The sequence below is a fragment of the Notechis scutatus genome, chromosome 1 (assembly GCF_049901735.1).
Source record: "Notechis scutatus isolate UNSWTSFEM ecotype Mainland chromosome 1, rNotScu1.2, whole genome shotgun sequence".
Classification (NCBI taxonomy): domain Eukaryota; kingdom Metazoa; phylum Chordata; class Lepidosauria; order Squamata; family Elapidae; genus Notechis; species Notechis scutatus.
In genome coordinates this window covers 324,622,290-324,638,111 of record NC_142009.1, presented here as the reverse complement: position 1 = coordinate 324,638,111, position 15,822 = coordinate 324,622,290, and the positions used below count along the sequence as shown (strand labels likewise).

General features: G+C 38.9%; 1 protein-coding gene across 1 annotated transcript in view; it reads left to right on the top strand.

Moving 5' to 3' along the window:
* Positions 1-15,152, top strand: part of PLVAP (plasmalemma vesicle associated protein) — a 17,799-nt gene extending 2,647 nt beyond the window's left edge. Inside the window, exons 3-6 of the mRNA XM_026670979.2 lie at positions 313-929; positions 2,743-2,944; positions 13,276-13,366; positions 14,092-15,152. Coding sequence (XP_026526764.2) covers positions 313-929; positions 2,743-2,944; positions 13,276-13,366; positions 14,092-14,098 — 917 coding nt within the window. The 3' untranslated portion in view covers positions 14,099-15,152. The remainder of the gene's footprint in view (positions 1-312; positions 930-2,742; positions 2,945-13,275; positions 13,367-14,091) is intronic.
* Positions 15,153-15,822: the final 670 nt, after the last annotated feature.

The following is a 15,822-nucleotide window of genomic DNA, read 5'->3' as shown; positions in this document are numbered from 1 at the left end:
GTTTCCATCCATTGCTTCTTGTCATGCCTTCAGGTGCTTTGGAAAACAAGTTGACCCCCCTCTTCTTTGTGGGAGCCCCTCAAATATTGGAACACTGCTATGTGAATCCTGTTATGGAAGGCTACAGTTCTAAAAATTGACTTAGTTTAATGATATGTACAGTCAGTATTTTTTTTTTTTTTACTTGATTACAATGGCCAAGACCTCTGTAGTGGTGTGGGGGAAGAAGAGGGTTCTTTAATGCACACCGTCATGTCCAGTTTTACAATATTGACCGGCTGGCTTTTGTGTTTTGTGTCGCTTGGTCTACAGCACAAGTGAGCTCTCTGGAGAAGCAGCTGGTGGCCTTGGAGCTGAAAGGCCAGAGGGAGCGAGAAAGCTTAACCCAGGACAGGAATTCTTGGCAAGGGAAAGCCGAGACGGCAGAGAAAGAGAAGAACGAATGCCTTCTAGAGAAAGTCCAGCTGCAAACGCGGGAACAGAAGTACCAGGAGCTGAAGACCACCGTGGTCCAAGAGTTAGAACCTGTCCTTATGAAGTTCAAGGCTTCAGGGGAGGAATTTTTAAATTCCTATGAGGGCCGTGGCTGTTACCGCCATGATATTGAAAACACGTTCCGCTCTACGTTCAGAAATCTGCAGATCCACCTTGATACGATGGCACAGCAAATTGACCAGAAGGCCAACGAGGTGACTCGAGAGAATGGCCTGTTGCAAAGCCAGAAGGCTGCTTGTAACCAACGCGTGCAGGAGCGAGACCAGCAGATCAGCCTCCAGCAGCAGCAGTTTGAGTGGCAGAAGCAGGCCCTCCAAGAATCCCAAGAAAACCAAGCTCAGAAAATACGAGGCGAATACAGGAAGATACTTGACGAGAATGAAAACTTGAAGCTGCAGCTCCAGCAGACCAAGCAAGCCTGCATCGGCCTGAGGGTAAACCGAGACCTCAACTTCTGCTCCTCGTGGGCAGACTTCATCCCTTGGCATCTCCACGAGGCCAGATCTCAGAAGCCCCGAGATTTTAGGAGCAGCTGCTGCCAGATTGGCCCTGGGCTACAGAAGCATCTTCAAGGGATGTGGGCTGCCCCCCCCCCCAAAAAAAACAACCCACGATGGTGGCTGAGACTGTGTGACAGGAGCCCTGCTCTTTTATATCAGTGGTGCCCACATAACCCACGTAAAAGAGGGGTGGGCTCTCAATTGCACAATTGTAGGCACCATTGGGACCTTCTCAGGCAGTGGTGCGGTGGCCTAGAGGTGGAACTCTCACCTCACAATCAGGAGGCTGTGAGTTCAATCCTAGGTAGGGGCAGATATTTCTCTCTCTGGCCACAATGGGAATATATCTGCTGAACAAAACTCCGCATTGGCGACAGGAAGGGCATCCGGCCATTAAAACACTCTGCTAGCTCTATTCAGTTGCCCAGACTCCACCCCGCAAGGGATTATGGGGTCATTAAAAGAAGGTGATTTGGACCTTCTCATCTGCACCCAGGATACTCCTAGCTAGAAGGACTGGTCTCAGCAGTCCTAATTTAGGGTGAGGGGCAGGCTAGCAATGAAGAGCTATGCAAGAGATAGTCCTCAACTTACAACCACAACTGAGCCCAAAACTTCAGTTGCTAAGCACAAGAGTTGTTAAATGAGTTTTGCCCCATTTTACAACCTTCCTGGCACAGTTGTTAAGTGAATCACTGCAAGTTGTTAAGTTACTAACACAATTGTTAAGTAAATCTTCCCCATTGACTTTGTTTGTCAGGTCGCAAGGGGTGATCACACAACCCTGGGGGACTACAACTGTCATAAGTACATGCCAGTTGATAAGCATCCGAATTTTGATCGTCTGATCATGGGGATGCTGCAATGGTCGTAACTCTGAAAAGCTGTCATAAGTCCCTATTTTCAGTCTTGTTGTAACTTCAAACTGTCACTAAACAAATGGTCAAGAACTTGCTGTAGATGGTGTGTAGAAATAAGCAACTCTGTTTAAAAATAACCTTTTTACGAAACATCTATTTTGGATGTTTGGGGTTTATGTTAATCCAACATCTCTGTTATCCTCCATCTCCTCTGCATTCCAATCACTTACGTTATTTTAAAGACTTGAGAATGTTCTAAACCTGGAAAAGGAGTTTAGTTGTTGCAATAGAGCAAAATGATAATGTGGGGGAAAAAGATCTAGGAGGGTCTGTCTCTGATTTTAGAAAATGTCACAAATTCTTTGTAAGATTTTCAGGATGCGAAATACATCTTCCATTGTTAGTGGCATGGGTGGAAAAGAAAACCTGCAAAATATAAAACAAGATAACTTTTTAAGAAAATAAGTACTGGGAAGTCAATTAGAGGTTACAGATTACAGAATAACAATGTTGGAAATGACCTTGGAGGTCTTCTAGTCCAACCCCCTACTTAGGCAGGAAACCCTACACCACTTCAGACAAATGGTTATCTAATCTTTTCTTTAAAACTTCCAGTGTTGGAGCATTCACAACTTCTGGAGGCAAGTTGTCCCACTGGTTAATTGTTCACTTACTCTCTTCTGTTTAGTCTATTTCTGGAATTAAAGGCCAGATTTAAATTGACTGGCCTGGTTTTTACAATTACCGGTACATGACCGTGTTGTTGAAATTAGGAGATGCATTGCCAATTTAGGGGCTGTCATTTTCCATTTTTTAAAACAAAAATATAGGTGGTTAATGGGAGCATTCAGATTTTGGAAAGCTCAACCAACTTATTATTTCCGTAGACTTCAGCTCCGGGCAACACGGCTTTGAGGAACCCATTAAATCTTGGCCCACCTAATCATTTTGGCACCTTTCCGAGAAGTTTTGGCAACACAGGAAGCCTTGGGAATCCTGCAGCAAGCTCTAATGCCTTCAGCCTAAGGGGGGGGCCAAGTTCACCGGCTAAGCCGAGTTCTGGATCTCAGCGAAATCTAATCCCTGCTGGTAAGTAATCCAATTTTTGAAAGAATGGGGTTTAGTTCCTTAAGATGACTGAGAACTCATGTCCGAGCACTCACAGGTGGAGAAATCACACCTTTGAGGGATAAAGCAAAAGGACTGGTACTTTTAGCTTTGAGTATGTTTAAAACTGTGGGGACATAATTATTGCTTACTACTAGATTATAGTTGCCAGCAAGCTGTCAGATTGCATCGTCTGAGCTGTAAAGCTTGCAGCCAGTGGGCCGGAGGCATCGGCCACTGGCCACACCCACGTCCGGTTTAGTGAAGAGGGAAAAGGTCACAATATGTCACGTGACGCTGCTGTGACGAAGTCAGTTTGACACCTCTGTTCAGTGGTGGGATTCAAAAAATTTTATTACCGGTTCTGTGGGCGTGGCTTGGTGGGCGTGGCAGTGGAAGAATACTGTAAAATCTCCACCTCTTCCTCACTCCTGGGGGAAGGTTACTGCAGAATCCCATTCCCTCCCCACCCCACTAACCTGCTTTCCAGCTCCATTCTCCTGTGCAGGGTAACAAAAGAAGACCCAGCCGATCAGCTGGGACTTGGGAGGCAGAGAATAGATGGGGGCGGGGCCAGTCAGAGGTGGGATTTGCCGGTTTTCTGAACTACTCAAGATTTCCGCTACTGGTTCTCCAGAACTGGTCAGAACCTGCTGAATGCCACCCCTGTTGTAGAGTTAAAAAATCTCCAGTGATGGAGTATCCACCACTTCTGAAGGCAAGCTGTTCTCATTGTCAGAAAATTTCTCCTTAGTTCTAGACTGCTTCTGTCCTTGGTTAGTTTCCATCCATTGCTTCTTGTCTCGTCTTCTGGTGCTTTGTAGAACAATCTGACCCCTTCTTCTTTGCGGCAGCCCCTCAAATATTGGAACACTGCTATTATGTCATTCCTAGTCCTTCTTTTCACTAGACTAGAGATACTCAGTTTCGGCAACTGTTCTTCATGTTTTTTAGTCTCCAGCCCCTTAATCATCTTTGTTGCTCTTCTCTGCACTCTTTCCAGAGTCTCAACCTTCATTCAAGCCACAGATGATTTGAACTCCAGATATTAAAGTCCTTGGCTTATGCTAAACTAGTGTTTCCCAAACTCAGCAAACTTACAACATGTGGACTTCAATTCCCAGAATGGATGTGCTGGTTGAGGAATTCTGGGAATTGAAGTCCGCACGTCATAAATGTGCAGAGATTGGGAGACTGTTCTAAAGAGATAACTGCTTATTTTCCTGCTGTGACTGCAGTTTACCTTCCTTTTGGTAAACAATACTTATTTTAAAATAGCTAATGTCCAGTTTTCCCTTATTCCAATATATAGCAAGAGCTTGAAAGCTTCATTTTAAGTTTACTTAGATGTCAAATAAAATAACTGTGCCATTGGCATGTGAATAATAAAGACAATTTCTTTCTTTCTTTCTTTCTTTCTTTCTTTCTTTCTTTCTTTCTTTCTTTCTTTCTTTCTTTCTTTCTTTCTTTCTTTCTTTCTTTCTTTCTTTCTTTCTTTCTTTCTTTTTTTTTTTTTGGACAAAAGTTGAGTTATGGAACAGACCCAGAGATTGAAAAGATTCACTCTTGCTTAACCCCTTTTTGGATGTGCTGGAGCTGGGAATCTCCAAAGGTTTTACACCTTACTCACACAGTGTTCGCACATAGGTTCATAATTAGAAGAAGCAGTCAGCAATTTAGGGGAGGCTGACATTTTTGCCTGTAGCCTTTTTCTAGAGATTGAATCAAAGAAAGGCAGTCTAGGAAGTAGAAAAAATAGTTTTCTGCCAGGCCATGCAGCTCAAGTCAACAATGAAAGATTAATCATCCCATCCTTTACCCAGCTTGCTTCTCTACCACATTGTCTTAAAACAATGCAAAATGCAGAATAACAGAGTTGGAAGGGACCTTGGAGGTCTTCTAGTCCAACCCCCTGCTTGAGCAGGAAACCCTATACCATTGTAGACAAATGGTTGTCCAATCTCTTCTTGAGTCGCTAGCTTCCCCTGAAGATGTATGACATATCCTGTTAGAGTTAGACGTACTTAGGGGACTGAAAAATTTGGCCAGAAATTTGCTAGCAAAGTCTTGTCACCATTCATGTAAATCAGCCTTATCAGGTAGACCCGACAGAAAACACGGGCAGATAAACTAATTCTATTTTGTTGTATAGCTACATTTCCAAGTCCAAAAGTACAATTCTAAAAATCTAAAAGTACTATTCTCCCACTGTCTCCTTTACAGCCTCCTTTTGCCCTAGCTGCAGGCTGTGCTGTCTCTTTTCTGACCATTCCCTAGGCAGCATCTCTTCACCCCACCTTTCAAGATCATTTCGACATGCCATCACATGACCCTCCTTTCTTTGGCAACTGGAAGGGATAACCAATATCAGTAAATAGAGATGTCGGTACTGTTATCCACCAATCATTGTTAGAGTTCAGTTTCGATCAGGTTTCCCAATAGCTGAAACCTGCAGTTGCAAGCAAAGTTTAAAGATCTCAGCAGTGGACATAGGAAGTCACTCCACTCCTCTACACATAGCAGAATAACTTATGCCACCAGACTTGAAATTTTAGACCTAGTCAACCTAGACTACACTGCCTTCGGTCCAATCTAAGTATAATACATAAAATTATCTACTGCAATGTCCTACCTGTCCATTAATACTTCAGCTTCAAACCATAACAATACAAGAGCACACAATAGATACAAACTCAAGGTTGACCGCACCAAACTTGATTGCAGGAAATACGGCTTCAGCAACAGAGTAGTCAATGGCTAGAATACTCTACCTGACTCTGTGGTTTCTTCCCCAAACCCCAAAAACTTTAACTTTAGACTTTCTACTATTGACCTCACCCCTTTCCTAAGAGGTCTGTAGGGGGCGTGCATAAGCGCACCAACGTGCCTCCCGTCCCTGTCCTATTGTTTCTTTTTTATTCGTATCCATTTCATGTGTTCATAACCATGTTTATACTTATACCTGTTATCTAATACTTGCTTGACAAATAAAATAAATAAATAAACCATTCTGTAATTTATTTATTTATTTTTAAAACAAGTTTTATTAATTTCAGAAACAAACAAATCATCATCAACCATTACATATTTGAACCTTTTTCCATTATAAATTTTACAAGTCAGATAAACCTTATCTTATACAATACAATTCTATTTTAAACCATTTCTAAATGAGCATAAAAACATCTCTTGTCCTCTATTTCTTTCTGACTTGATTATCGTCATTCTCTTTCTGTGTTTCTAGAAGGTTTCACCAATACTTCTCAAAAACATAAACAGACACAAACAAACATATAAAAAATCTTTTAGTAAAGTAACTTGGCCCCCGGTACCTCTCTTTATATGGGCTTTAATTATATTCATGCTCATCTTACAGATCATTACCTATTTTATTTACCATTCTGTATCTTCTATATATACTTCTCCACACATTTCACTCTTCATAATTCTATCTTATTCAATCCATCTTAATTTAAATCATTATATTTGTATCTTTTGCCCATCCTTTATTATCCCTCTATCTCATTCCTTATAATGAAAAAAAAAAAGAATTTCTCCTGAAATCTCTAATCAGAGTATGATGCCTTTCTATCCTCTCCCTAAATATTAGATTAACATTTAAAATAACACCTAATACCCAATCTGATTCTGCTTGGTACATTCTATCTATTAATTTTTACTTTTAATAACAATAAAAACAGAGTAATAAATCGAAAATGTTTAAATACATAGTATCCTCCTAAATACGTAGTTAAATAATAAATCTAAATAATAAATCTTATAGCATTCTCATTGCCTTTCCCTTCAATATTTTATTACATTTTAAAAATCAATCATTATTAAACATTTCAACATTTTAATTTCTTATTAACTCTTAAGCCATTCTAATTTTCTATTTCTAATACAAATATTACAATACCGTCTTATGTACCTTGCAAAATCTTTTTAAAGAAAATTTATACTTCACCCTTTATCCCTAAAAAGATTCCTCTTTTCCCATCCAATTTTAAAACTTTGTGGCTTTTCTCCGCCTTTCCCCTTTCTTTCTTCCCCCACCAGATCTTCCTACCCCCTTCTTCTAACCTCTGTCTTGCTGGCATCCCTTCTCTGTTGTATTCCCTTTTTCTCTTGTTTGCTATCATTGTATTTATTTTGCATCATATTTTTCTCTTTCTTAAATGTTTTTTAGATCTTAAGTCCTTCATTTTCCTCGCTTTCTTCCTTCCTTCTTTCTTAGATAAATTTTGGGATTCATTAAAGATGGTGTCTTCGTCTTCTTCTTGTTGTTGTTCCATCTGTCGCATTGTCTGTTCATAGTTAACCAGCGCCATTTCTAAAAATAGAAAAGCTTTTTCCATACCATCTTTACAGGCTGCTTTTGTTTGCTCATATTCATCCCTCAGTTCCTCAAAGGAGAAAGCCATTATAAATCTTTTCTTTTCTTTTTTTCCCTCTTTCTTCTTACTCCAACCAAAATATTCCAAAAGAAAAGTAAGACAATCCCAAAGTCCACAATCCTCAATCAATCCAAGCCAAGCCAAAATTTCCTCTTTCTCTTCCAGGGGTAGTATCAGACAAAGGAAAAAAGAAAATCCAAATCTGTGTTTTGAAGCCTTATTAAAATTTTATTTCTGTCTCCAAATCCTTAAGGCATCTCCTCCAACAAAATCCAACCAGATAAATATATTTTTTGTCCTCTCCCTTCCGACTATCCCATAAAGCTAGTTTTACCTAAAAAGAAAACAGGTTTCTCAATATCCGTTTGTTAATTCCGTCGGGAGGGAGAGTAAACTTTCCTTTCAGCACCTCAGAATTGCTGTAAGCCAAATTTATCTTTAATTGATTGTTCCACTGAGCCTCCTGCTTTCATCTTTGAAGCAAGGCCTTATCGAATTTTTCCAGATCAAATGGCGTATCGCTCAGTGTCTATAATTATCATTAAAGACCCTGTAAATTGCAATTAGTTTTGCACACTCTTGGTTATATTGGAGATTTATTTTGCACTTAGTTCTGCTCTTCTTTGCTGGAACTTTAACCATTAGATTCCTATCTGGATGTTGAGTCATGGCCATTGGACTTCTTTGCTTTTTGGTTTGAAATGTTTTGCTGTTTATCCAAAGAGCTTCTTCAGTAGCTTCTTGCAGATTGAAGAAACTACTTGGATGAGCAGGATAATGTTTCAAAACAAAGAAAGAAAGAAGTCCAGTTGCCAAGACTCAGCTCTACATACATGCATACAGTTCCAGCCAACTCTATCTGGATGAGTGAGAATCTTCATCAATGCATTAGATTCCTACTGATGTTAATTATTTGATGCATAATCTGCAATATGCCCATCTCATCTTTTATGACTCAATGAGCTGTTAAAGCCAGAAAACTATTGAACTATGAAAATGGGCAATAGCCCTTTTAAATTCCTGGTACCATGTAATTTGATAATTGTTCTCTGAAAAGATAGTTGTCATATTAGAAACTGCTCTTGCAATAAATAAGGGAATGGTTGCTGTCAAGGGGAAAACAATTTTTAAAGGATTATATACTTTGTTGATAACATTTATAGAGTAGAATAGAATAACAGAGTTGGAAGGGACCTTGGAAGTCTTCTAGTCCAACCCACTGCTTAGGCAGGAAACCCTACACCAGGGATCCCCAACCTTTTCGACGCCGCGGCCCGGTTCCGGCATCAGCTGGGCGCCGCCATCTTTTTATGACGAAAAGGCGCTTCCGGTGACGTCACTGGAAGCGCTGTTTTGTCAAAAAAGATGGCGGCGCCAGCACTTCCGGTGAGCTTTTTCGAGTAGAAATGGCTTTCTACCGGAAAAGCTCACCGAGCACTGGCGCCGCCATCTTTTATGAAAAGCGCTTCCGGTGAGCTTTCTACCCGGAAAAGCTCACCGGAAGCGCTTTTTCGTCATAAAAAGATGGCGGCGCCCAGCAACCAGCGGCCCGGTAAGGCTTGTTCCGTGGCCCGGTACCGGTCCGCGGACCGGCGGTTGGGGACCCCTGCCCTACACCATTTCAGACAAATGGTTATCTAATCTCTTCTTAAAAACTTCCAGTGCTGAAGCGTTTACAACTTCTGGAGGCCAGTAGTTCCACTGATTAATTGTTTTAACTGTCAGGAATTTTGAACTTGGTTCTAGGTTGCTCTCTCTTTGATTAGTTTTCACCCATTGCTTCTTGTCCTACCCTCAGGTGCTTTGGAGAATAGCTTGACTCCCTCATCTTTATGGCAGCCCCTGAGATATTGGAACACTGCTATCATGTCACTCCTAGTCCTTGTTTTCATCAAACTAGACATACCCAATTCCAGCAACCATTCTTTATATGTTTTAGCCTCCAAACTCCTAATTATCATTGTGGCTGCTTTGTTGCTGCATTTTTTCTAGACTTTCAACATCTTTTTTACATCGTGGTGACCAAAACTAGATGCAGTATTCCAAATGGCCCAAACTAGCATTAAGGTTACCAGCAAGAATTAAATTAGCATTTGGGTGCATCAGAAACAATTCAATAGTTTGGTTTGGTATCTTATGTTACAGAAAATAAATGTCAATTTCAAACTGGTAGCCCTAGCCAGAGTCACACCAACTCATGACTAGAATGAATAAAAATCAGGAAGGAGAAGAATACAGTAGACTAAGAATGCACTCAAAACAATTGAGGCACTGGAAAGATTGTAAGAGACTGAAAACGGAGGCAGGAAGATTGAAGTCAGGTTTGACAGGGGGATATATAAATACTGCTGTTCTTAAAGCTTTGCTAGACTCCAGTTTTTAACCACAGAGCATTGAGAGTTAGCGCCTGCAGCCCCAAACTTAAACCGAAAATATTAATATAATTTCTTGCAAACTGATAGAAGAAAGCATCCTTTGGCTCCCATTAGCCAGCCCTAATCTTTATTCTGTACTACATCATGACTGACAAACAATTGTGAATTGGTGCAATGGTAGAGCAGAACCGCCATAAATATAATTAAGAAGATACTTGTCCTAAGATAATATGGCAAAGAACATGAACCACCCTCTCCAAATTAGCATGAATATCAAAATTTGGAGCCGCTATCCAATTGCCTTACATTAGAGAGGCATTCTGACACTTGCTGTCAACTGCTTGAGAATTTGGAAATGATACTTACGGATGGAATGATTCTTGGATGCCCAATAGAAGATTTTTCTGATCTCCTGGAATAAAACAGGAGGAGCAATTCTTCCTTTGGGAACTTATTGGACAGTGTTGAGATGATCCTCTGATAAGTAATCTGAGAATAGGATAGTGGAGTTTAATGATATTCATTGCATAATACTCCTAGATTAAAAGATAGATCATGCCAGAAAGGACTTCGTATTGTAACTTTGGTCAAATTCAAGCCAATAAGAAACTTAATTGATATCAACTCTTAAACTAAGGCAAAGAAGCAGAATATGTATGTATGTACGTACGTATGTATGTATTAAATTTATATGCCTCCCATCTCACTATCACATCTCTGGTCACACTAGAAGTTATCATCACTAAGAAGCACAAATGGAAATAGCCCAGCTCTCAGGGTAGTCACTGTTCTCTGTTCCTTGTCCCAAATTACACCACTGTCTTGAATTCATTCACAGTTCTTTCTTTCTTTCTTTCTTTCTTTCTTTCTTTCTTTCTTTCTTTCTTTCTTTCTTTCTTTCTTTCTTTCTTTCTTTCTTTCTTCTTTCTTTCTTTCTTTCTTTCTTCTTTCTTTCTTATTTTTATTTTTAAATATACACCAACATCAATACATGAACAGTGTGGCCCCTGGGTATCATTCATTTTGATACAAGTAGCAATAATAATATTAATAGTATTTGTTACATTAGTCAAACATGTAATCCTAGTATTAATACATGCTTGTTTTAAAGTAGTTATTCAATATTTCAGTTCTTTCTTTTTTAAAAAATAAAGTTTTACTTGGGTTTTCACACACACAAAATACAAGTAAAACATCTTTTTTGAAAATAGCATGGTCCCGGGTTGAACTTTATACAGACACAAAACTCAATTTCATGCTCCTTTTTGTATTCTATTCCATATCTTATACTATTTTACATTTTCTATATAGTTTTTCCCCTCTTTTAATTTTCTCAATTTTATTTTGATTATCTCATCTCAATTCAAATCATTATATTTATACTTTTGTCTGTTCTGTTTCAATTTCATATTATCTTTTCTCATTAAACAAATTTTTTCCTGTAGTTACTAATTGGAGTATGACACCTTTATATCTTTTAATTACATCCATTCAACTCTTATTTAAACTTCAATATATACCTTAAGTTTATGACCTTCAATATAATACATAATACATAACTTCCAATCGAATTCTGCTTGGTACATTCTTATAATACACACTATATTCTTTTTTTTTAAAAAAAGAAAGATTGTAAATATATGTAATTATAAACCCTCATTCCATTTCAGTTCAGTTCTATCATTAATAATCATTAAAATCTTAACATCTTTAACACTTCTTTTCAATTAAATATCATACTTCCTTAAAAACACATATAATCTCCATAATTAATTTTTCCCTTATTTCTCTTCACATATGTTTTATAAATCATTAAATATACCTTTTGTTACATTTATTTACTGACAAGCATTCCACTGAATTACGATAGCTATTTTATCAAACATTTTAATCATACATTGTTTCATATTTTCTAAAATTATTTCTGCTTCAAAATAACCATACTATCTTATGTACCTTTGCAGAATCCATTTTTCAATTAAGTTTTCACCCATTATCTCTAAATAGGCCCTGTATCTCTATATTTTGCTTCTGTCCTTTATAACTTTTTTTCCTTTCTTTCTTCCCTCTCATCTTCTCCCTCCCCTTTTTACCCCCTTGTCTCTCTAGTTCTAATTTTCTCTTCTGCATTTCCCTCTTCTGTTGCTTTCTGATTTTATACTTATTATTCACTCTATTTTTTTTCCGAGTTGTTTTTCCCAATCTTAAACTTTCCATTCTCTTTTCCCCCTTTCCTTCCCCCCCATCTAAGATTACTTGTTCATTAAAGATGGCTTCTACTTTGTCGCAATCTTCTTGTTCTGCAGGCATTTCTTGTTGTTTCTCATAATTCCAAATCTCCATTTCTAAAAACTGAAATATGAAGACAAAAGAACCTCTCCCTTCTTGTGCATCTTCTTTGTACTTTTTAAGTTCCATTTTCAGTTCTTCTAAAAGTGATGCCATTTTAAACACTTTTAAACAACCACCCGATTGATTTTAGTCATTCAAAACAATAACCAAGAATCCAGAAATCATCAAGTAATCCAGATAGTCCCGAGTTATATCTTCTTATTTCTTTTTCGACTTTCTCTTCCTGGGGTTTTTGTTGCGATATTTCAGTTAGAATGTATCTTTTGGAAGTCTTGTTGAGATTTTGCTGTAAGTTCTTTTTTAATTCCAGGCAGTCTCCTCTCTTCCAGATCCTACCCTTTTATTCTTTTTGTCTCCTTTCCTGTTTTCAAAAGCTTTTAATTATCCAGAAATCTTTATTATCCCTTTGACTTTTTATTTTCAGCATTAAATGCCTATTGATGTCAAAATGGATTTTTTTCTTGCATAAATCTCTTAGCTGTCAGTATAGGAAAAGGAGAAAATCAAATCTTTTCCCTTTTCTCTCTCCTTCGCAGCTTAAAAATCTTCTTAGGGAACAATGTTATTGTTTTTTAACAGTTTCAATTCCAGGGTACCTTATTTGTTGCTTTTGCTGTTTGACCCGGTCAACCAAAACTTTCTCTTCTTATCTTCCTCCTGCACATTCTCTTCCAGTCGAGTTCTTCTTTGTGGTGGCCATTTCTGACCACCACTGCAACCGCCTTCAGGAAAGGGAGTAATGGCCAGCTGGGGAGGAGAGATGCGGCTCTCCTCAACCCTGCTGGCAGTCTCCCCCCTCTTCACCACCTCTATGGGGTGGCTTAGCCCCGAAACCAGCTGGCTCGGGGCGGTCCAGCGGCGAGCACAGATCGAAGCCTCTCAGAGATGAGGTTTTGGTCTGTTGCTGAAGAAGCTCAAACCAGAAGTCCATTTCAGTTCTTTCTTAATGTAATATTTAAAACACGTGAGTATGGATTGCTCGAGTAATAATTCTTCATAATTTATTTCGTCACTTTGACTAGACTGGTCTTCTGCACCCTGGTGTCTTCCACTTGTGTTGGGATGCACCCTCTGAAGAGGATTTTTACCCAAATATTTTGAGTGGGGGAAAATAGATCTTGTGCATGTGGTAGGAAGGCTGGTGGTCCTTTCATTACTATGTGCAAATGTGTATGTACTTTGTCTTTAGAACAAAGCAAATTACAGGAGATCTTGAAGGCTGCTGCAGACAGTGGGAAGTTGGCAAACTTAGTACCGGTGAATCCAGTGGGGCAGCCCAAGTAAGTTTATGAATCTGTGGTTTTCAAGTTTCCCAATCAGAGGGCAGCATCAGTTAATTTAAGTGGGCTGGAGAGCAGAGTTTGTGCAAATGCAGATTGATTTTGTACCAGAGCGAGTTGCATAAACACTTAGCTCCATTTCTCGGTTGAAATATTTGGTCCCCAACAGCAAAATTTCTGAAACTGACTCTAAGGTTAAAAACCAAACCAAGAACAGGTAGAATAGAATATAATTCTTTATTGGCCAAGTGTGATGGACACACAAGGAATTTGTCTTTGGTGCATATGCTCTCAGTGTACATAAAAGAAAAAATAAAATATATTCAATCAAGAACACGTAGCCAATAAGATTTCAAAGAATTAGCTCATGAGAATTAAAGCCATGTAATGGGATGATACTATAATCTCAGAGGCTTTCAAAAGATTGTTGGAAAAGAGGAAGACATAGAAGGTGGGATCCATTCAAAGTTATTCACCAGGACGGCTGAGCAGGCTGTAAATCACAAGCAGACCATCCCCTCGAGGTATTGAGAAAGGAGAAGCTGTGGAGTGCACTGTGCACACAATGTTTTTGTGTGCTTCCCAAGAACATCCAGTTAGTCACTGTGAAGAACAGGATGTGGGGTTAATATCAACCTTGACATGCGTCCAAATTCTAATGACTGGTCAAGTTATTTTGATAATCCACTTAATTCTTTCCTTGTATTTTGCTTTTCTTATCCCAGGAGCTAAAGGAAACATTGACAAAGACAACTAAGAATTCAAAACAGCTTCTAAGACTGAAGTGTTGAATGGGGACAGGAAAACATTTACCTCTGTGGAAAAGACTTCAAGCAGTAATTGAAGAGAGAAGAAGGCCTGGGAAAGCTTTGGAGTGGATCTCAAGTTAGGATCCTGCCCTCTTCTCTAACATAACTGACATTTAATTCTAGCTCAGTCTTGCACCCTGATGTCTTTTACTGATCCAACATTGATTTCTTTCAGTATCTTTGGGTTCATACAAAAATCTTACTCCTTCATCAGGTTGAGGGTCTATTGATGAAAATTCCACATCACTCCTTCTGTCTCAGGTTTCTTTATTTGTTGAGTTATGGCAAGGATAGAATGTAATCCCTGTGACATCAGCCAGGTGAGATAAGAACGCAATCAGACAATATTTTCAGGGATTTCATGCCGCTCCTACATTCATTCAAAATGAAAGCAAACAGGGTGGAAATTGTAAGTGCACTCTTCACATAAATGAGGAGTTATTGTTCCTGCAGTTTTGTAAGATACTGTGGCATATTTATGTATATAGCTTTATGTAGGCATGCACACATATATTGGAGAAGTTGTGTTTCTCTTGATTATTAGCTGGGATGAAGGTCCCCTATTCATCACTGGCATCTGATTATCCAGTCCACTCTTGTAAGTTGATTACAATTACTGTGTGTCTGATAGCAAAGGTGAAAAGCTCTCCCTCTACATTAAAACTCTGAAGATTTTTTTAAAAAAAACTAAAAGTACCAAGCAAAACAGATTTGTGGTCTATCAGTGATGACAACTCTCTTTCTCAATATGACTTTGTTCTGGGATTTCGGGAGGCACCGTGCTAGCCTGTTTAGAAACAATACCATGGTCTATAGATCTTGGTTTGGTCAGTAAACCCATCTTGCATTTGTTCTACTACAATAACAAATCATTCTGTGGGGATAAAACTGCTATTTATGAAATATATTCCATTCAATGATTTAAGAGGAGTGGCCTATGGAAGGTACACAACTAATAAACATCATATGAAAATCTAGCAGGAGTGGTGCTTGATTTGGATGAGAGCTGCTGTTTTTACTTCTTTTAACACTCCTGGGAAAGTTTAACACTTCTGGGAAAGTTTAATAAAGTTTATTTATGAGAAGGAAAAAGGGTGATTTAACCTTACATTGCTTTGGTCAACTTCCTCATCTCCCACCCACAAAAATCTTTGTGGTGCAGGACAGAGTTTTAGTTTTATGCTGGCAAGCAAAATTTCTCAGAGAGAAAGTCAAAATAGGGCAAGAGTAAGTTACGAAAAATGCAGACTTCCTTTCTAGGCAATTGAGATGCATGGATGGCCTTAGCTCTGATTATGTTGGGAAGCAGAGATGATGAACGCTGCCCTGTGTTGTATTTCTTGAAATAATACAGATGACTATAAACTTGACTTACAACCTTTCATTTAGCAACTGTTTGAAGTTTCAGCAGCACTGAAAAAGTGGTTTACAATGGACCCTCACTCAACTATTGCAGTCACATGATCAAAAGTTGGGTTCTTGACAACTGGCATGTATTTACAGTGGTTGTGTTGCAACATCCTTGGGTTGTGTGATCACCATTTGTGACTTTCCCAGCCATCATCCAACAAGTCAAGTCAAGGGAGGAAACCGGGGGTTGGATTCTACCGGTTCTGTCTGGCTATACAGAACCAGTAGCTCTGAAGA